The sequence below is a fragment of the Topomyia yanbarensis genome, chromosome 2 (assembly GCF_030247195.1).
Source record: "Topomyia yanbarensis strain Yona2022 chromosome 2, ASM3024719v1, whole genome shotgun sequence".
Lineage (NCBI taxonomy): Eukaryota > Metazoa > Arthropoda > Insecta > Diptera > Culicidae > Topomyia > Topomyia yanbarensis.
This window is the reverse complement of record NC_080671.1, coordinates 139,159,313-139,180,673: the sequence shown is the minus strand read 5'-3', so window position 1 is coordinate 139,180,673 and position 21,361 is coordinate 139,159,313. Positions and strand designations below refer to the sequence as shown.

At 40.2% G+C, this 21,361-nt stretch overlaps 1 protein-coding gene across 6 annotated transcripts in view; it reads left to right on the top strand.

Annotated features, from left to right (window-relative positions):
- Positions 1–19,009, top strand: part of LOC131681532 (T-box protein H15-like) — a 135,129-nt gene extending 116,120 nt beyond the window's left edge. For 4 of the 6 annotated variants that reach the window (XM_058962355.1, XM_058962354.1, XM_058962351.1 and 1 more), the window contains exons 5-7: positions 17,278–17,522; positions 18,044–18,055; positions 18,170–19,009. In XM_058962355.1, coding sequence (XP_058818338.1) covers positions 17,278–17,522; positions 18,044–18,055; positions 18,170–18,674 — 762 coding nt within the window. In that variant the 3' untranslated portion in view covers positions 18,675–19,009. The remainder of the gene's footprint in view (positions 1–17,277; positions 17,523–18,043; positions 18,056–18,169) is intronic. The other 2 variants (XM_058962353.1, XM_058962352.1) reach the window with 1 other exon arrangement.
- Positions 19,010–21,361: the final 2,352 nt, after the last annotated feature.

Genomic DNA, 21,361 nt, shown 5'->3' with positions numbered 1-21,361 from the left:
TATTCATTTATTCAATTAATTTAATTTAATTTTGAAGTAGAAAAAAACCGTTCTTATTTTTTGCTGATTTTTATTGTTTTATTGTTTATTTTTAATAGTTTTGCAAAATAATGACTCGCAAGTATAATTTGCGCACAGTATCTGCTGTAACAGTAACGTTGCGTGTTACAAATGTATTACTGATCAGAATTTTTTTTTCATTTCAATTTACACCCCATTTAGTGGCATTTTCCAAACCCGGATTTTTAAACCTTCACTCATCCAAATAATTACACTTTTTCAAAAATTACGAAATTCCATTTAAAATCTTTTCTAGACCATTCTTTCAACTTTTAGAATCATTTGATTTTTTTCAAATCGGTTGAAAATTCGCAAAGTTAAATTATTTTTTTTTGTTCAATCCAATTTATATATCATTGATTTAATAAATTCCGTACTTTCACTCACACATCTGTTTTCGCAATTAAAAAAAATGAAGAAAATGATGTATTATACATTTCTTTTGTTTGCATTTTTACCTGCGAAAATTGCGATCAAACGCATGGGGTACATTTGTACCCCAGTGCAACGTTCTAGGGTGGAAAACGCAAGTGCAACGTTCTAAGGTTAAGAACCTGAACTTTACGATAGAAGAATAAAATGAATTTGATTATTTGGTCGAACTCAGCATATGTAACCCCTTAACCGTTATGTGTCCGACGCGGTACCCGGGTACCTTTTTAGATTTCAATTCATGAAATTCCCATCTTTTATCCATAGCTGGAAATTGAAACTTTGTGACATCTTAGAACTTCACTAAGTCAAGCTTTTGGATTAATAATATTGTTGATATAGTAAGGGGAGAGTTAGGAGGGGCTCCTGATTTTTTTTTACCACGTAACAGGCCGACGTGGATACCCGGGTACCCACAAAACTGAAATACCAATAACTAAGCTAATTTCCAACCGATTTTGATGCTTTTGGGTGTTTGGATTCAGGAACTCATCCGCTTTTGGACTTGGTAAAAATGAATCGGGTTACTTCATTCGGTTTCCGGGAATCAGGATTTCCGGAAGCAGGTTCCAGTACTGGGGTACTATTTGTGAACTTGTGAATGGAATACTAGCAATATGGGTATCAAAATTCTTGGAATTGCATCACTAGGCTGCATCTCATGGTTTTGGAACCTTTTGGCGATTTGACCCTGGAACGGACATTCCGGAGCAGGTTCCCATGGGGCCGTGAGTGGCCATTCCATTCCAATTCCATTTTTTAAATTGCCATAGGGTCCCGTAACAATAAATAACAGACTTCCGAGACAATTTGAAGAGTTTTAATACTAATATTGCTAGGACATTATTAAAATTTACAAATCTTACCCTAGTACTGGCACATTACCCCGGAAAAGGATTACCAAGCACCAGATCCATTCATCCGGTTCAATTTTCTTTAATCAAAAAGTGGACGTTCCTGATTCCAAAAAATCTAAAAGTGTCCAAATCGGATAAAGGAAACCATAGCTATGAGCATTTCAATTTATGGGTACTTGGGTACCCACGTTGGCCTGTTAAAGGTGTTTTTTTGTTGGACACATAACAGTTAAGCAAATATTATATCTGAGCACATGAAGCTTACAGGTTTCCTTTCGGAATTCATGGATTTTTGAACAATACAAAAGAGATGTTTCAATGAATTAATTTACTAAACTTGCCGGAATTTTATCTACTATAGGACTGTTCACTAATCGAAAGGAAATTCCCTGATTACTGTTATCTTGCAATTTACGTAAAATTTGTTAAATGTAACCAGAGTTTAAAAAATTGACATCCCTGTGTGAACTTGAAACCGAAATTCAATTCCTGCCCGCCGCGATAAATGAAATGTTTGGTTCGTTTCCCTCGTCATTCATTCTCCCGACTTAGTGCATTCGGGTTCGCATATGTTCGGTTTCAGAAGCAAACTGAATTTTGTTTCTATGCTAGCTTGGTCAGCAAAAATGCACTAGACATAGATTATGCAGCTCACTAATGCTCGAACTGTCCACATAATAGCAAATGAATGCTTTGGTTGGTGAAGGAATTTATATTTCCTCTGCACTCAAACATTCGATTCTGCATGAAATTTCAGTCAGTTGAAAAGTTAATGAATGACCGAAGCGTTGAATCTGAATGTCAGTTTCGATAAGCAGAAATAGTTGATTTTGAAATTTCGACGCACTGAATGTAACATTGATGATACCACTAGAATTACTCGAAGCTATAAATATGGGTGAGCTAAATAATTTTAGCATCACACTTGCTTCCGACAAATCAAAGAAAACACTTCGCACTGGCTTCTTCTGTGCCGAAGAGACTTTCTTTCAGATTTCTATGTTTTTAAATTATTGTAATTTATCCGATTTCTGTGAATCTTTGGCAATTTTTTTGTCAGCGGCAGTTTTCGTGATGCGAAAATGCTTGCAGTTACACTTTCTAACTCAATTCAAACAATTATCTCAGTAATTGGTTCGTTTTTAATTAGCTCAAGCTTTTTTAACAATCTTCATCAAGATTGGAAGAGATGCATGACTTCTTGAAGAAAGCTGTAATCCTTTTTGATTACAGGTTTGTTTTATCAAAATTAGGGAAACAATTTTTATCAACGTTGTTTCACCTAACGTTGAATGTTGTGCGGATAACGAAGACGTAATGTGTTTTCGAAAATGCCGTTTTATTCAGACCGAATTGAGAGGATCAGAGCGAAATTCCGAAAGCAATCGTTCTGAGTGCATAGAAAAGATAGAAGAGGTGCTCTTGAAGCTTCTTAGATTAGCTGATTATTTTTTCCTCCTCCGTTATTTCTGATCATCTCTCATTTTAGTCCAAAACGAATAAAAAACAGATCGTGAAACTGCTATATACTGAAGACATAAAATCGAAATTATTTGACTAATAGATTCAACCAGTCACAACATTTTAGTCGCAACAGTGTTGCGAACTCGCATGAACGGAACGAATTCCTCGCATGAAAGTGAAATTAAGTGCCAATGAAAATGATGATGCGTTAAATTGACGCGAAAGCAATAACTGTCCCTTCAGCTATATCGTTCTCAGTAAATTGAAATATTTTTTTTGCCTAGTACGCTTGAATGTGATGTCTAGTATTTATACTAAGAGTACAGAGACCTAATACAGTAATTCAAATTGGGTACAATTCAAAAACCGGCCATTTAAATTTAAAATAGAGTTGCCAAAATCGAGTATTACATCTGAGTTTTATTAAACGGGACAATCACTTGCGATGATGCTTTCACTTTTGGAGAGTTTTAGAACTCAGTCGTCCATTAAACTTCTTCTACTATTTTTAAATAATTCATACGTGAGCTCGGTTCAATGCTTTAGCCAATCGAAACAGTGGTGCTGTTATCTAGTTATATGTATTTCCAACAATAAAAATAATAAAATGAGTTTTACTGGTTGTCTAACAGATTTCACGCAAGCTCTTAACCATTGCAGAAACAGGGAAATATGTTTTCCTCACCAACTGCGTATAGGGGGTCGTTCATATCTATCTCGCTATTGAACACTTCCGTGTCATAATCGTGGTTACTGCCTTTATGTTCGCAAACATGTTTGCTTGTTGCCTTTATAATTGTGAATTTCCTCAATGATTGTGCTGGCTGTAGATTTTGAGATATTGACGCAGCTTTTGCCGTTGTCAGTATTACCTGAACATGTGCCACATATTTGGTAATTGTTTGTGTTCAGCGGTAAATAAATCGTAATGGGACGTTTTTTCACAGAACTGGAACGTACTAGTTTGCCTTTGATATGTGCAAAGAATACTATGTGTAATTGTACTATCGCATTATGTTTTGTACTGCATTTCTTCCATATGTATCTGCAATTAAGCGGTATCCGATCTTGTAACCGAACATTGATTCTCTCACCGTCCATTTATATGAAGATCTTAATTACAGCATTGTCACACATAACCATTAAAATTTAATGGCTTTAAATCATTCAAAATCAATGATTTCGCCTGATCCAATTTGTTGAACGTTATGAGCGCAGAATACGTGAGGTGGTAGAACTCAATAAAGGTGGCTATCGTAAGTATAGCCTCTATTTTCACCTTCAGAAAATGTTCCTCATCACAAATACTCGGTCTTATGCGAATCACCACTAATCACAGTATTTGGCCGGTGCACCACTTCTTGCTTCTGCGACTCACTCATCTCGACAGATCACTAGGGCATAGTATAGTAGCAGTTTCTTTTATTCTTCAGACAAGGAACACAATATAAAAGTAACTTTATTTGTCGTTCGCTTCACACCGGCTGGGACAGAAGCATAAACCACATTGAATTTCGTGACCATTGATTTTGGTTGTTGGAAACAGCAATCTTCTAACTTTATCTCAAACCAAACGAGCTACAAGCTAAAATCGCTGATAATAATGTTATTGGGGGGGGGGGCTTCAGCCCTCTGCCCCCCCCCAGCTACGTGCCTGTACGTTATCAATACTTGGCTTGGTTTTGAAACACGCAGACACAACAATCAACTTGGCATGATGATTGAGCAAGAAGTCATCCATCCATATAAAAAAGTAACCCACGCCGTATTGCGCCGCCGCTGGTTTTTATGAACGGTGGCACGCAGATACGCCGCCGCCGCCGGTCTACATCGCTCCAACGCCGTCTATATTTTTGTTCATTCTTAAATAATACTGAATTTAATACTGTTACGAAAAAAATCCAGTGAGCTCATGTAAAAACGCAACTTTCTTTTTTTATTATTTTCCCACACATCGATTAGTTTCAGAGTTATCAGTGTTTGAAATATGCTAAATTTTATAAACTTCAAAGTTTAAAACTTGAAAAAATATCACTTTCAGCCACAACCAAATTTTAGCTAAAGAATGCTAGAATTTTTTTTGGACGGAAATAAAATTTTGGTTGTAAATCTATGGTAACATAAATACATCTCAATTTATGTTTGCTTGGATTTCAGTTTGTACACACAGTTGCTTGCTGCCAATTTTTTGCTTACACGCAGCCTGATGCACGCTTCTCGGCTAGTTACTGTAAAAGTCGAATCATCTTAGAACACTAAGCTGCCATCTTACGGTTGCGTGGATTGAATCCATTTTGAAGCAAAATTCAGTTTATCATTTAGAACTCCTTACGTAACTAAGATTTTGACTTTTTTCATATCCTGACCGGAAGTTCTTACCCTGTCTTCCGCAAATATATTTATAAAATAGTCATCTCCAACGAATTTTAATCAACGCTCAGCTTGTCTCCGTGCCATTTTTATTCGTCCTATAGAAACAGCATTTTTCCGCAAAGCCTCTATATGTAGGTAACTGTCGAAACCGCTCAACCGCTTTAATTAAAGAGATGCTGAAAATAAACCTCTCACAATACTGTCAATGTCTTTGGTAGCTTTTCCCCTTTGCTTCGTTAAAAACCCTTGCCTTGTCCGGAAACTGCCAACAAGTGAAGGAATGAGCTGCGAGAAAGTTCGTTAGGAGAAAGAATCGATTTGTCGTCAGCTATAATAAACTGCTTGCTACCCGACCGACCTGCCCGGGCAAGTCCACTGCTTGGCGAAAAGTCTTACCGACCGTCTTGTGTCGTCTTACCAAGCAGACAGCTTGAAATGGTGTGTTAAACTGAAGAAGCTGGGTTGTGGCTGTCATGGCAACCATCGCTGACTCCGATCCCTTTGGAAACGGTACTGTTGGACTATTTCGCCTTTCCATTCCTTTGTGTTAGTCGGTATACGAGTTTGAGCACCAGGGGGAACCACACCAAAGAAAGAACCACCCCACCTTCACAGCCACCCTGTTGATTGAGGGTGGCCAGCAGGGTGGCGAAGCGCATGTCCTCACCGCGTTTTTCCAACTACGACGGTACAGCCTTACGGAATGGCGTAGTGTTGGTGGCCCGTTCGTTAGGTACGTGTTTTAATTGGGTGAGGGTGGTTGACGCTCGGAAGGTTGTCATGGTGCAAAAAAAAAAGAACGGCTCTTTCCGCACCGACGACCAACACAGAGACGATAAAGTTTTCCTGTGTGTGCCACCGTGGTGCCGATTTTTAGCATATAAATGGCTCACAGCGAAGTTAGGTGTTAGGTTGATAAATTAGGTACGAAACATCAACTTATGCACACTCGTTGATGCCAGTGTTGATGTGGTGGGCGAAGACAATTTCGCTGGAACCAGTTGGATTTGAATTTTGCACATTGAACCGAGATCCCGAAAAAGTACGGAAGAAAAAATGCCTTCCTTCAGTTATGCGACATTTCGTTAGCAGAAGTAGTACACGTTCGCACACAAAAAATGACATCGAAGGTAAAGCAATGTCGGGGTCATCGGTAAAATATACTTCTTAGCACCCACTTTTGGGATTAGCCGGAGCGCCGAAATGTGGAAGCAAAATCGAAGGTGTGAATGTGTTAGGTTGGCAAAATAAACATAAAATTGGGATTCGTCCGTTTAGGAGTCTGGTTAGAATTCTGCGTGTCAACGGTGCTTTCCGTGCAATATCAGCGCACGGCTTTGGGATACGTTTACTCAGGATATAATTTATTGATGAGACCTCCCACTAGATTATGGTGGTTAATATTGTAAGTAGATATGAGGTGGTCACATATCGAGATGTGGCTTACTGTTGCTTGGAATGGATATACTATAATATAGTTTTTTTGCATTCGAATGATAGAAAGTTCATTCGTTATATATTCATTTTGAATTATTCAAACTTTTCAAAACAGAAATGGTGTTGAACATGAATATGCTGAGATGTTTTTTTAGTCGCCTTGTCCACTTTGTTGACCACAGCCAGTTTGCTTAAACAGTTATGGGTCTTATTCAAGCTCCGCTTGACGATGAACCAATATTTCTCGATTGGGCCGAGCTCTTGTGTGCTGGGAGGCTTTTTGTCCTTGGGCGCCACATAAACGTGGTTGGATTCAAAAACCGGCCAAAATAGCATGGTACAATCGTGTTTCTTCATGAAAGGTAGCAAACTTCTTCAACTTCTAGTATTCGGACAAAAGTCAAAAAGATTCCGTTCGATTTTTGAGATTTTTTCCCATTAGAAAAACAGCAAAATATGTATGATTTGTATCGCGGATCAGAAAAATTATTAAAAATAGGGGATTTTGTGGAAAAAATATCTAACAAAAATTTTTCTCACACAAATGTTTATTGATGAGCGTAATTTTTTGAAAATTTCAGTGAAAGTATCAAGTCTCATCATGATTAAAAGTTGACCGGTCAATAAGAGATCAAAAGAAAAAAGGGGGATTTTGGTCGGAAAATAAAAAAAGGTGGAATCAATTATCATCTTTTGTAATAGAGTTACGGTGTTTTCGAAAAGGTTGCTATATGGCACCTAGAACTTTATTTGTTTGAATAATGCTAGTTCGAAATCCAGTCGCTAGGCAGCGCTGTTATCAACTTTTTAATAATGAAAAATGGAATTGTGGTGCTTTCGTAAAAGTTGTTGGTCCCATCATTTTCAATATATCTTCTAAAGATGCAAAATTTCTAGGGTCCTTTATGTTTGGAGATAGAGCATGTCTTAGGTAAAAATTTTACTTACAGGTTACGTGTTAAAAAATGCGCCATATTTAAAAATTTGTATGACCTACAAAGTTAATATCTTCAGAAGATATACTCATAATTATATGACACACAACTTTATCGTAGACACCATCTCTCTATCCTGGTCCATTAAAAAGTTGATAACTGCACAGCCCTAGCGACTGAATTTCGAACTTATATGAAATGATCAAACAAAGCGCTAGATGCCAAGCAACAACTTTGCCAAAGACACCATTACTCTAAAATGAAAGATAAGGAAAGGATGTGCGAATTGTGGGTTAGCCCCTTTTGGACGCTAGAAGCCCCCGGGGTTACCCATTCGAACTATGAGAATGCTCGTGAATTGAAAGGTAGTTCATGTAATGTAGTTTTTTTCTAGGCAACATGGGCCCATAAACTACTTATAAAATCGTGTATTTTTTCAATAAAAACAATGTTGATTTGGAAATGCGGAAGTTTTTTCTATTTCCCGTAAAAAATGCAAAATGAGGATTTGCACTAAATTAGGGCTTTTCAGATTTTTTGAATATCGTACAATGAAATGCGTCAAATTTAGGTCAATTGAATTTTGATCGTAATATCTTTTAAACATCTGTACGAAATTTGCAGCGGTTTTGAAAGAAGCCGATTCATCAATAATTCATTTTTATTCAGATATCGGTATTGCATAGATTTGTTTAGATATTTGTTTGTTTTCAAGTAAAATTCGTTACACATTCGGTCAAGTCAAGGTGCGCGACAACATTAAGAGTCGCTGAAAATACGACATTGCATTTGTTCGATAGTGTAGCTGACTTTCTTCGTTTTCGGGGAATACTTATGCAGGTGATTTTTGCAAGTCCTTGATTTCCATATTTGGTACTATATTATTAAAAAACTCATAATTAAAACCTTGTACAAATTGTGAAATTAGTACCAAAATGTGACTGCACAGTGTTTCAAAATGCCGTGCTCACGATAAAAATGTAAAATATTTTGAATATAAAACCATTGTCAGACGGAGACTGCTAGGTAGGTTACGTATAAAATCAATACTCAATACTACTATCTCTCGCAGAATTAGAAAATAACTCAACATACAAAGAATATTAGTAGTCGTACGAATTATAGCAAACAAAAAAATTTATCGAAAGAACAAAGTTCGTACTTTCAACTGTAATTAAAGCTATTTCCGAATTTTTGCGATTAAGGAAGATGCTTAAGGTGTAAGTTGACCTAAAAATATTCGAAAATTGACAATAACTTTTTTGCTTCAAGTCCTACAGATTCACCGTCTTCATCAAAAATGTGTATTTTATCGCTCCTAAATACTTTGTAGAAGACTTTTTTAATATAAAAATTATCGTAAAAAGTTATGTTTGCAAAACTGTTTTTAAGGGTTCTATCTCAAGCAATCCTACATATCTTACTACCGACAAATTTCGCACTAAATCGTATTCAGAGTTGGCAGCACCCTCTCAGATTTTAATGAAACTTTCTGTACATGAAGACTTTGTCACAAAAAGCCACTTTGCATACTTTGTTTTTCCAAAAATGATCTAGACTGTCTTTTGAAAAGGGTCAAACTTTTTTTACCAATTTTTTCAAATGACTAAAAATGACAAGTCCTATAAAAATGTTGTAGGAGTGATTTTCACAAAATTAGTCAAATTTTGGAATAAAAATATTGAAAGAAATTAAAGGGTTGTGTACAGTACACGACCACAGTGACATTAAAAATGTAGCTTTTTCAAGAGCGTGCAAAAGAAATTTAATTTATCACACATATCGACTCACGTTCTTGCTCACTCGCCTATTTTCATATGTTACAATTTGCTATATACCCTCCCCATTAAAACATAATTTATTGAAGGTCATTTAACGGTAATCTATTATTACAATTAATCAAGTATCTCACTAGGTGATTGGCATTATTTGGCTGATTCATCTAGTAAAAATAGGCTGGTCTGTCCAGAAAATATATTCAAAAGAAAAGTTCCATATTGAAAACTGTGATGAGGAAGCCCACGCCCGCCAAAGGAAATATACAGATTCTCCATGAAATATGAAATTTCGATTTCCATTTAAATTTTCAATAATGTACTAATGAACTTAAGTAAACAATCTTAAGGTTAAGTATTTCTTGGTCTATTAGTGGTTGAAAAAATGGAATTATTTGATAAATTACATTGTTATACAACGTTCGCACTACCAGTTAAAACGTGTTTTTTGCTATCTTGGTGACATTTATCTTGTTGCTAATTATTATAACGTGTTATAACTCTGTAGTGTAAACATTGTATTATTAAACCAATTCTGTAGCGTTTTATGTTATATAGGTGTTTCATGTGGTAATAGGACTGACATAATTATATCTTCAGTACAGCGGTTTGTTTCATAATTTAAAAGATTTAATTTAAAATTTAAATTGGTACACCCCACCGTTCTATTTGTGGTATACTTTAAAACGCGATTAGAACTGTGTTTTAAAAACATAGGGCAGGACAGATACTCTGACTGCATAAACTGGGAAAACAATTTTAAGTCCAGTAACGCTTAAGACATGGCTTGATTTTTAATCGAAAAAGAATACCCGCTTCAACTGCTGCTGGGACGGAAAGTTCTGTTTTAAAATTTTCCGTTTTGTGCGGTACGAAAAAAAGTATTTGAAATTAGAAAACAAAAAGTTCTGCTGGGAATGTGATTGCTTCCGATGCAATTATACTCAGGTTTTTTTACGCGGGGGATACAGGCCGCGTAAATGAAAACCGCGTAAATTTCAAAATCCGCGTGAAAAATACAGCGCAAAGAACCGTGTAAAAAACCAGAGTGTACTCTCCTATATAAAATCCTACGCTGCTGAACAGTGCTATAACTACAGAAGCACGTTGTCAGATGCCTTACTGATAAAAAAAACATATAACCGAAATATGAAACATAGGCTCTTTACCCTACGCAACACTCTCAAGCAGCACACATAAGTCGCATCCTGCCGTATTGAATTAAATCCAAACCAACCCACACACCCACTTTGCAAATCATTCTGTGACACCGTGCAGGTACACGAAAAATCCGCATACGGCCACCGCTGCCGAAAATGCATAGCGTCTACCGCTTAGTGTAGCGTCCAGACGAGCCACGATCTTACCCGTTCGACATAAGAACAAAAACTGATTCAAACGTGTACGCGTCACCTCTATTTATAAACTAACCGTATATGGTTTAGTCACTTAGGTGCGAGTGTGTGCAAATGGCAACGTTGCCAAAAATCGATAGCGCTTATTGCATCGCCCGGAGACGATGTTGCTCGTATGGGATATTAGCAACAACTGATTTAAACGGACATGCGTTGCTTCTATTTATGACTTTTCGTGTGTGTGATTGAGCCACTAAGGTGCCCTTTAATGACGGCTGTGGCTGAGAAATCTGCCTCACGAATGGTAATTTTCCCGTTTTTCGTGAACTTTTTAATTTTACCAATTTCCAAAAGTCTACTTTTATTGGGGAGATATTAAATTATTGCCAATATTTATGTTAGGTGTTTCTGAATCGGTTGGTGTATGAATGATTAAAATCCATCTAGTAATATCGGAGTTATAAGCGTGCAAACCTTACATAGTTTTGTTACATGGGAGATGGTTTAGATTTTAGAATGACACCTAGCCCCAGATAGTGGAGTAAGACATTTTTAATGTCAAAAATCTTCATTGACTCCTTCACGGTGTCCTTTTTAACAACTTTATGCAAAAAAATTCAGCATCTCTGAAACTTTAGGATATGAAAGAATGGGCTTTCCCCTTTCATTTGAAACCAAAATCAAAGTAATCCGTCGGGGAGTCTAGAGCAACTTTTTTTTTGAAGTTTTTTTTTCGTGAAAACAAAGATATTACAATGGAACTGGTTCATATTTCTGCCCCTAGATGGTGCTTTAGACATTCGAACAACACTAAAAGTGAGAATCTGATGGATTATTTAATTGTCTACAACTTTGTTACCAACTACAAACCGATTTGAAATTATCCCGAAAAGTTGTTTAACATTTTAACGAATTCTAAGTTTAAGTTAGTTTCACAGAAGACCTAGTGGTTTGTCAATTCACAAGCACTTTTTTTATTTGCCAAATAGTTTTGTTTAGTTCAATAGTGAATTCAGCGGAATTTGAGAGCTTGGAAAGTCATCTTTTAGCTGAAAGTTATAATTCCCTGATACAGGACACCATTCATATTTTTGGGATGAGAAGTTTTAGATAAGTGTTGACCAAACTAGTATGATATTAATATTCTTTTTCATGATGGTAAGTGATTCCTCCCGCAGAAACAGCCTTTTCAATTATGTATGCCTTCTTTTTCATTTTTTCGATTGTTCTCAGGGATGACTGATGATTATTCTCCTACTCTGTTAGCATCTTCGTATAAAATTGACTTCAACCTTTATATTTGAACAAACTCAATGAAACTTTTAACGCACCATTGCAATATTTCGCGGATTTCATTGCAACGCTTGGTTAAAAACGCTGATTATCCGTTTTCAAAATTAACTCAATGTGACAAACAGCGAACAAAAAACTTTGAGTTTTTGAATCAAGAGAATTTTTTTTGGGGATATATTCGAGGACTTCTATGTATATAAGGTTATTGTTGTACTCAAATCGTATTTTGTTTTCAAAAGTAATACATATCGCATAATCTAGGATCAATTTAGTAACGATATCTCACATAATTGATAGGAAATGGCCGTAAAATCCACCTGCCACAATATGCTTTGCGGAGAAAATTTGAATAATTCATTTCACACTAACCACTAATTTGGACAGTTACTGCTGTGGTTTGCGTTAAATTAGAAACGTTGTGTCCCAACATTTCGTCTTGAACGGAATTATAATAGCTGACTTAAGCGATCATAACCTAAATTATACGACGTTTGGTCCTTTCTAAAACACCCGTGTAACAAAACATAAATGTAAGCAAACCCTTGTAACCAAGCAATATCTTCCGATGAATGGTAGTCCCTTCGAACCTATCGGGAAAGATTACAAACCAAAAGCACAAATAGTTTTCTGACTCTGTCAAACATCCTAATTTTCAGAAGTTCAATTAGAATTGTCAACGTCAATGAATCCCGTTCCCGTCTAATATTTTCATGCCACTAAATCCAATTTTTTTTTTCGATAATGTAATAAGTGCGAGAAAACATATTTCCAAACCCTAGGCCTCGTGTGAAACTATTTTAGATATAACTTTGTTAAAATCTTAAACAACTTTTCCGGATGATTTCAGATCAATTTTTAGTGGTCAAAAAACGTGTAGACAATTAAATTTTCTATCAAATTCTCACTTTTAGTGTTGTTTGAATGTATAAAGCACCATCTAGGGACAGAAATATGAACTATCTCCAGCAGTAAAACAAATATTGTTACGAAAAAAAAACTTAAAAAAAAAGTTGCTCTGGACCCCCCGACGGATTATTTTGATCTTAGTTTCAAATGAAAGAGGAAAGTCCATTCTTTCATATTCCGAAGTTTCAGAGATGCTGAATTTTTTTGCACAAAATTGTTCTAATAAATACACCGTGCCTACAATGAAAAAAATCCATTTTAAAAATTTAAAGTCGATTTTCAAAAAAATACCATTTTTGATTTGGAAGAAATTTTGTTCCAAGATAGGTAATTATGTTCCCTACCTACCGTCAAAAATTTAAGTTGAGCACTTGCAAGGAAAAAAAGTTATTTTAAAAAACCTTTTCCTTGTCCAAACTGAATTTTTTTTAGTGTATTTTTATCGAAAACTAAACCAATGAAAGTCATAATCATCTCAGGGTCCTCTTTCCCAGCTGCTAGTTGCCTGATACATGCAGCGGGGCTGCGCTAAGGCACATGAATGCCTTATTTGCACCGCTAAGAAGCAAGCCCGTAACCATGCTATTGGTGGATCTTCGTGTCCCTTCGGTGAGGCCAATAAGAGGAAGTCGTGAATGTCACAAAGCTAAATCTTAACCATTGTGCAGCTGTTGTGGCAGTCGGTCTCGGAGTCGAGGACAGATGTCGCTTTTCCTATCCGACCTGTACAACATCCTTGCCGGCAACGGCAATTGGGTGTCGGACGGGTCGGGGATGGCGGCAATCTGTACAACGTGACAGTTCCCGGTTCAAGAGGTAATACACTCCTCCGCCGAGGCTGTTGCGATTGCCAAGATAAATGGTGTATTCTATTGTAGCTGCTACGCTCCACTAAGGTGACCCATAGAACAGTTCAACAGGTTCTCGTCCGACCTAGTGGGCCGGAAACCGGTAGTCATATCGGGAGACTTCAACGCTTGGGCAGTAGAGTGGGGCAGCCGCTGCACAAATAGCAGGGGCCAAGCGCTGCTGGAGGCGCTTGCGAAACTCGACGCTGTGTTAGCCAATAATGGCTCCGTTAGCACATTTCGTAGAAACGGGTGGAGGCATGGATTGGCGTAACGTTTACCAACCCGGGTCTGGTTCCAGGCATGGGATGGAGGGTAGACGAGGGCTACACCCATAGCGATCACCTAGCGATTCGCTTTAGGATCAACTATGGTATGCAGCATCCGAGGGCGAAGCCTTCACCGCGGCCCGGGGACTGCAGGACAACACCGACAGTCTTAGCGGGGATGCGCTGCCAAGAAACGACAGACGTCCGGTATACTGGTGGAGTGCCGAGATTGCAGCCCTACGATCAGCCTGCCTCAGAGCTAGACGTAGGATGCAAAGAGCCCGCACCGAGGATGCAAGAGAGAACCGCTGTGAAGTGTTACGAGTTGCGAAATTGGTCCTTAACAAGGCTATTAAAAGCGGCAAGAGATCGTGTTTCGACAACCTGTGTGAGAGTGCCAACGCGAATCCGTGGGGTGACGCCTACAGAATTGTGATGGCCAAGACCAAAGGGGGCTCTCCACCTCCAGAACGGTCCCCGAACCGGTTGGCGAGGATTATCGAAGTACTCTTCCCGTCTCGAGTCACAAGCCCCTGGCACCTGCACCACAAGATAGTGTGAACGCGGCCGAAATGGTGCCTCCGGTGACGAATGAAGAACTACTCGCAGTGGCTAACTCCCTAGCAATGAACAAAGCTCCAGGGCCGAATGGAGCTCCAAACAGCGCTCTCAAGGCAGCGATCTTAACGAACCCGAACATGTTCAGGCTAGCTATGCAGAGATGCCTTGACGAGTGCCGCTTCCCCGATAGATGGAAAAGGCAGAAATTGGTGCTGTTGCCGAAGCCCGGGAAGCCGCCAAGCGACCCATCGGCGTACAGACCAATCTGTCTGATCGACACGACTGGCAAACTGCTTGATCCTCAACAGGCTAACCCCGTATGCAGAAGGTACGGACGGCCTGTCAAGCAACCAGTTTGGGATTTTAAAGGGTAAGTCCACAGTGGACGCTATCAACTCAGTGATAAAGACTGCCGAGATAGCGATCCAACAAAAAAGGCGAGGCATTCGATACTGTGCGTTAGTGACACTTGACGTGAAGAACGCATTCAACAGCGCAAGCTGGGATGCCATCGCGCTTTCGTTACACCGAAAGCGCGATGGCATCCCAGCTTGCGGTGTACCGGATCCTGGAAAGTTACATCCAGAACTGCGTACTGCTATACGAGACCGATGCCGGTCAGAAAAGGGTTCCGATTACCGCCGGAGTCCCGCAGGGCTCGATCATAGGCCCGGTGCTATGGAACCTCATGTATGACGGGGTTCTGAGACTGACGACGTAACCTTGGAGGTCTATGGGGAGTCAATCCCTGAGGTAGAACTAATCGCAGAACACGCGTTCAACACGGTGGAGGAATGGATGAACGCGAGAGACCTGGAGCTCGCTCAGCATAAGATGGAGGTAGTTATCGTCAATAACCGCAAGTCGGCACAACATGCAGTTATCCATGTGGGAGAAGTCGTGATCACTTCACAGCGGAGTCTGAAATCTCTCGGAGTCATCATAGACGACAAGTTGACCTTCGGCAGCCATGTCGACTCTACGTGCAAGAGAGCTTCGACTGCTGTTGCGGCATTATCGAGGATGATGTCCAACAGCTCAAAGGTGTGCGCCAGGCTACTGCCAGGCGTTGTCGTTGGCGTTGCAGTTACCTGCAGAAACTGGAGAGCACCTACCGCGTGATGTGCCTCAGGGTGATATCTGCTTACCGCACGGTATCACACGATGTATCTTGCGTGATACCGAGCATGATGCCAGTCGGGCTGGTCATTCGGGAAGCTGAGGAGTGCTTTGAGCTGCGTGGCACTATAGGAGCCCGCAAGCGCACCAGGGTGGCTTCGGTCGCCAGATGGCAGCGTGAGTGGGATAACTCCTCGAAAGGTAGGTGGACCCACCGGCTGATACCTAACATATCGAGCTGGGTGGGTTGACACCATGGGGAAGTTCACTTCCATCTGACACAATTCCTGTCAGGCCATGGCTGTTTCCGACAGTACCTCCACAGGTTCGGGCACACGGAGGTCTCCGTCTGTCCTGACTGCCCAGGTGTAGACGAAACTGCCGAACACATACTGTTCGTATGTCCTCGGTTCGACGTCGAAAGAAGAGCAATGCTTGACGTCTGTGGCTGGGACACAACCCCTGATACCCTTATTCAGCGGATGTGTCAATCGGTGGAGAAGTGGAACGCAGTCTCGGCTGCTACCATCCAGATTGCCAGTAGGCTACAGGTAATCTGGCGCACCGAGCAACAGACGACGGGCACGACTAACTTTAGTTAGTTGGAGCGAAAAAGGCCGAGCGCAAAAAAGTGAGCGAATGGTCTGTCCATGCTGAGGCAGGTTTGGCGCAGCGAATGGCAACCGTGTAAGGGGTAAACCCAGCCACCCCGAAGCAAGACAGAAGAGCGAGTGTATAGGCGTATATGTGGACTGCCTCATGCCAAGATGGGAGGGTCGTAGCGTAGTATGTTGGGACTTAGCTATTGATACCTCGTGGCGTGGCAGAGGAGTGAAGGGTGAGCATCCAAGTCAGCCTCACACGATATGTTAGGGGTGAGCACAAAAGTAAGCCTCATGTGGAGTGTTAGAGAGTGAATCAGGGTGTGACAAAGCGAGCGATGTATGAACGCGTGAGCAAGAGTGAATTAGTACAGATATAATACCGAGCGGTCGTCCTTGGAGGGAACAATGGTGATGTCCAATGGAATTTAGTCGCTATTACCTAGTCATGGTGTCCACCATGAGAGCCCGACACTCCAGTACACCCCGTGTGGTAGCTTGGCATCTACTAATTCACGTGTACTGGGTTAGTGCGTAAATTTCATTCTCCATTGTAAAAAAAATGTATCCAATAGCTGATTATGTTCCAAATAATTTTGCAAAAATCACGAGGCTGATCGGCAACATGTCGACAATGACACACTTGAAACAAAATATGAAATGAAATAATATTTGTCAGAATTATTCCTTCAACTTAAAGTCTGGGCCCCCTCTACAACTATGGTCTTAGAGGGAAACACCCCCGTCTCCTCATCGGCGGTCCTGATTAGATTGAACCAAGCACGTGCTACCTGTGTCCATTTCATGAGCTGGCGGTGTGTTGATTGTCTTAAAATCTTAGACAAAATATAGAATTTTTCTCTCTGTCAGCTATCATAAAAATACTCAACTTACAAACACCCGACAGTAGTGTCCAAAACTTAATTATCTCGAGAATCCTCCCAAGTAGTATATTAAATAAAAATTCTCCTTCTTTCACCCCTTCCCCCAGATTGTCCTCAACTCGATGCATCGCTACCAGCCCCGAGTTCATCTGGTTCGTCTCGGGCCCGGTCAGCAGGTTCCTACATCCCCGCGGGAACTGCAAGAGGTTGACCACAAAACGTACGTCTATCCGGAGACGGTTTTCACGGCCGTAACCGCCTATCAGAATCAGCTCATCACCAAGCTCAAGATCGATTCCAACCCGTTCGCCAAAGGATTCCGGGACTCATCCCGACTGACGGACTATGACAGGTGAGATCTTGTTTTCTTTTCTTTGTTTTTTTTGTCTTCTCCCGCCACTGATTGCTGTTTCACACATTCTTCGAACCGGGCATGATTTATGATATGTTGAGATGTTAACTTAATTACATTAAACTAGCAATTTATAATGCGTTTTACTCGGATTTTCGAAGAACAAAGCCCAAAAAGCCGCCCGCCGACAGCGGTTTCAGTGTTCCACCCTTTTCACCACTTCCCCAAACCGTCATACGTAAGCGGTGCCTATCATCGAAGAGTTAATTTGGTCTTCGATCTGAGATGCGCCGAAAGGCGTCTCGCAGAATCCACGCCCCGTCCGTTCGCCGGCCTCTAATTAACGGGTGTTGACTCGGTGATTAATGGTTCGCGGGCGTTTTGGTGCCAACCGGTTCGGAATGCTAGCCGGGGAATTTGTGATCAGCTTTCGGTTCGAATCGTTTTTTTTAGGACCCTCTACTGCTTGTTTTAGTTTCTGTTTCACATCGATTAAATTGATTTCTTTTTTTTAATTTCAGTTTCCCAAGCATGTGAGTACAACCTTAATTTATTTTTTTATTTCTGCGAGATTAGTATTTTGCCTGAGATTTTTATTTTATCGCATTATCCCCAACTTACCTTAACTTTTTTTATTTCATCCACAGGGACCCAATGGACGCCCTGCTTCTGGAGCAGCACCTGCGTGCCCCACTGCGTCTCTTCCACGATCCAATGCTGGCCCAATTTTCCATTGGACCCAGCCAGGACATGGACGGTGCTCAGGCGGCCTTCATCGAGAAAGCTCGCCAGCACCTGCAAATATGGGGTCGTTCACCGTACAGTGATCTGCTGTTGCCGCAAATATACCAGCGTCCCCCGCAAATGGGAACGGCAATGAACCTGGGAGGACTCTGGCAAAGCCAGTGGTCTCCGCAGCTTCCCCCGGCATTTCTACAGAATGCTGCAGCTGCCGCTGTTGCTTCTGCTTCGACAGCCTCTACTCCACCGCCACCGGTTTCAACACCCACCTCCAGTTCCGGATCTCCATCGCCGTCGGATATGCGGGCTAAGCACTTTGCCCGCTTCAGTCCCTATCAGCTACCGCCCCAGCACATGATGTCCCACAATCAACCTCAGCCACCCCCTTCGCCCAGAAGCCCATCCAACTAGGGAAGCCGACTGGCTATTAATGCGTAATTATTGATTAATCGGAATCATCGTTCATCGTACTCCACCGAAAAAAAAACTGAAATAGTTTAGTTTTGTTTTTGTACAATTGTAAATAGTAGTGTCGAACACCGTTATTTATTTGCTTATTTCCATAGTATTTTTGTTGATCATCTAATTGTTGAAATAAATCCGGAGTAACTTAAAATGACTATATACATATATGACAAAAGCTAATGAAGGCAAATCTACTGCGAGTATTTTAGCGTAACACTAAGAAGTGAATTTTATCGACATACAAGATGTGATGAAACTAAGCGAATTTCATGTGTATATAGATAAATCCAATAAATTTTAATTGAGTTCTTCAAAATATAGATTTGTTGTTAATCGATGCGTGAAACCTGTCCTTGATATTCAACACAAGCTTAATTCCAAAATGGTAAGTAAACATTTCTAAGAAGACTGTACCGAAAATAAGCACATTTTTCTTTGAAATCATATAAAAATTATAAATTTTATTAAAACAACTCTATGATTCTTTAATATACGAGATTAAACAATGTGAAGACAAGAATTTTTAAATTTTAGATCGAGCACTTTCCATTAAATTAAGGGAAAAGTGTTTCATCACATTGTTCCAATTTTATTTGAACTTCTGCATATTCCCAGCATCTCCACTAGTCCTTTTGAACTCTCTTAACCCGAGTAACGTTTGACTGGTCGAAGTTGATAACAATTTGGTGGATTAATATCTTTCTCAACGAAATGTAAACCCTTTTTCCTTATCCAATTGAGAATAATTTGGGTGTAGTGCGCCGACGCTAAATTCAACCGAAACAGTGGAGGGGTCTACGCTACTCATATGGCATCAACCTCTTTGGCAGCCCCTCTGATTGATAGATTTTCACATTTATAGTTCCGATAGTATTAAAAATGGCCTATCGCAGTAACATATTGCTTGCCATACCAGCACTTTTGTTCTAAATCCCTATCGCTTACATTTTCCTCTAAGACGGCAGTATAAAATTGTAGAGCTTTTTGAATCATTTCGACGCTCGTTCTCGCTTCGTTGACCAAATCTCGTAGGTTTAATACCTATTTTTTCTGAAGAGAGATTTGTTTATTTGTATATGAAACATTTATCTGACATATATTGTCTTAATGAATAAAAAACTTAAAACCATTTGTCACGAACAACATTAAAAAGGTCAAGTAGTCGCTGTTAAAAGACCTTGGGCGACACATTAAAATTGAATAGTTTTGCAAATTCGTTGAACCGCGTGCAAGCAAATCGAAGCAGATCATGCTGACCATATTACGTGTTGCGTGGTTCCAGGAACAGCAGGTTACGGCGACGAAGAGGTATGTCAGGAGCGTACACATTCAGCTGAGTCAACAAAGCAGAGCAGTCGATGTCGCCCGTGAGTAGTTTTGCGACAAACAATGCTTGTGAAGTGATCCGTCTTATGCGCAGTGGCTCGATTCTTAGCAACCGACAGCAGTCCTCGTATGGCGGTAAATTGATTGGGTCACGCCACGGCAGAAACCGCAGAGCGTACCTTATAGATTTACGTTGAACACTCTCAAACCTCGCGATCCAATTAGCATGGTAGGAACACCATACAACAGCATTATATTCCAGCAATAAGCGTACAAGTGAACAATACAATGATCGTAAGCATAGAGGGTCTCGAAATTCTGCTGCAATTTTGAGGATAAACCCCAATTGCCGGTTTGCTTTTGACAGGATATCGTCGTAAAAGTCCAGAGTGACGCCAAGATCTTTAATGTGCTCTACTCGTGTAAGAGGGCTTCCGCCAACTTCATAATCGTACACGATTGGCGAACTTTTCCGATGGAAAGAAATAATGCTGCATTTTGCGATACTTAAACACATAAAGTACCTCGAACATATGTAGCATATTCTGTAGCTCCAAGCAGTCTGAAAGCCACTTGATGATTTTGAAAATGTTCGTGTCATCTGCATAAAAGAAATGACAGCCCGGTGGAAGCAGCGTGGATACGTTGTTTATAAAAATTCGAGAACAGCAACGGACCGAGGTTACTGCCTTGTGGAACTCCGGATCGGTTTGAGAAAGATTCTGATGTTGTCGATCCAATTTGAACTTGTACAGAACGGTTCGTCAAGTATGACCTGACCCAAGCCACAGCCATCAGGTAGTTCGAGGTAAACTGCATAATATTAGCAGATACTGAGCGTGCTGGAAAAAAGCCATGCTGTTCACTATCTATGTAACTCTTACAGCGAACGAACGGAGTGTCGTTCACAATTATTTCGAACAGTTTTGAGCAGGCGCACAGAGAAGTGATTCCTCGGTAATTAGAAATATTACGCTTGCCGCCTTTTTTGAAAACTAGGAACAAGTGGGAAAACTTCCAGCGTGTAGGGAACTCACTTTGCTGAACCGAGAGATTGAACAGCCTAGCCAGTGGATTTCAAAGACCGACTGCACAGCGCTTTAGCACCGAGGATGGAACACCATCAGGACCAGCAGCAAACGATAGATTCAATTTGTGCATAGCAGACGCTACCATGTCTTCTGTTATATCTGGAATACTGAAATACATCATTGCGTATTGCGGGATCAACAAAAGCGTTTAGTTTTAACGACACTGCTATCAAAACGCCTCCGTCGCGAGTCTTACGGCTGTTCAAGGGGGACCGA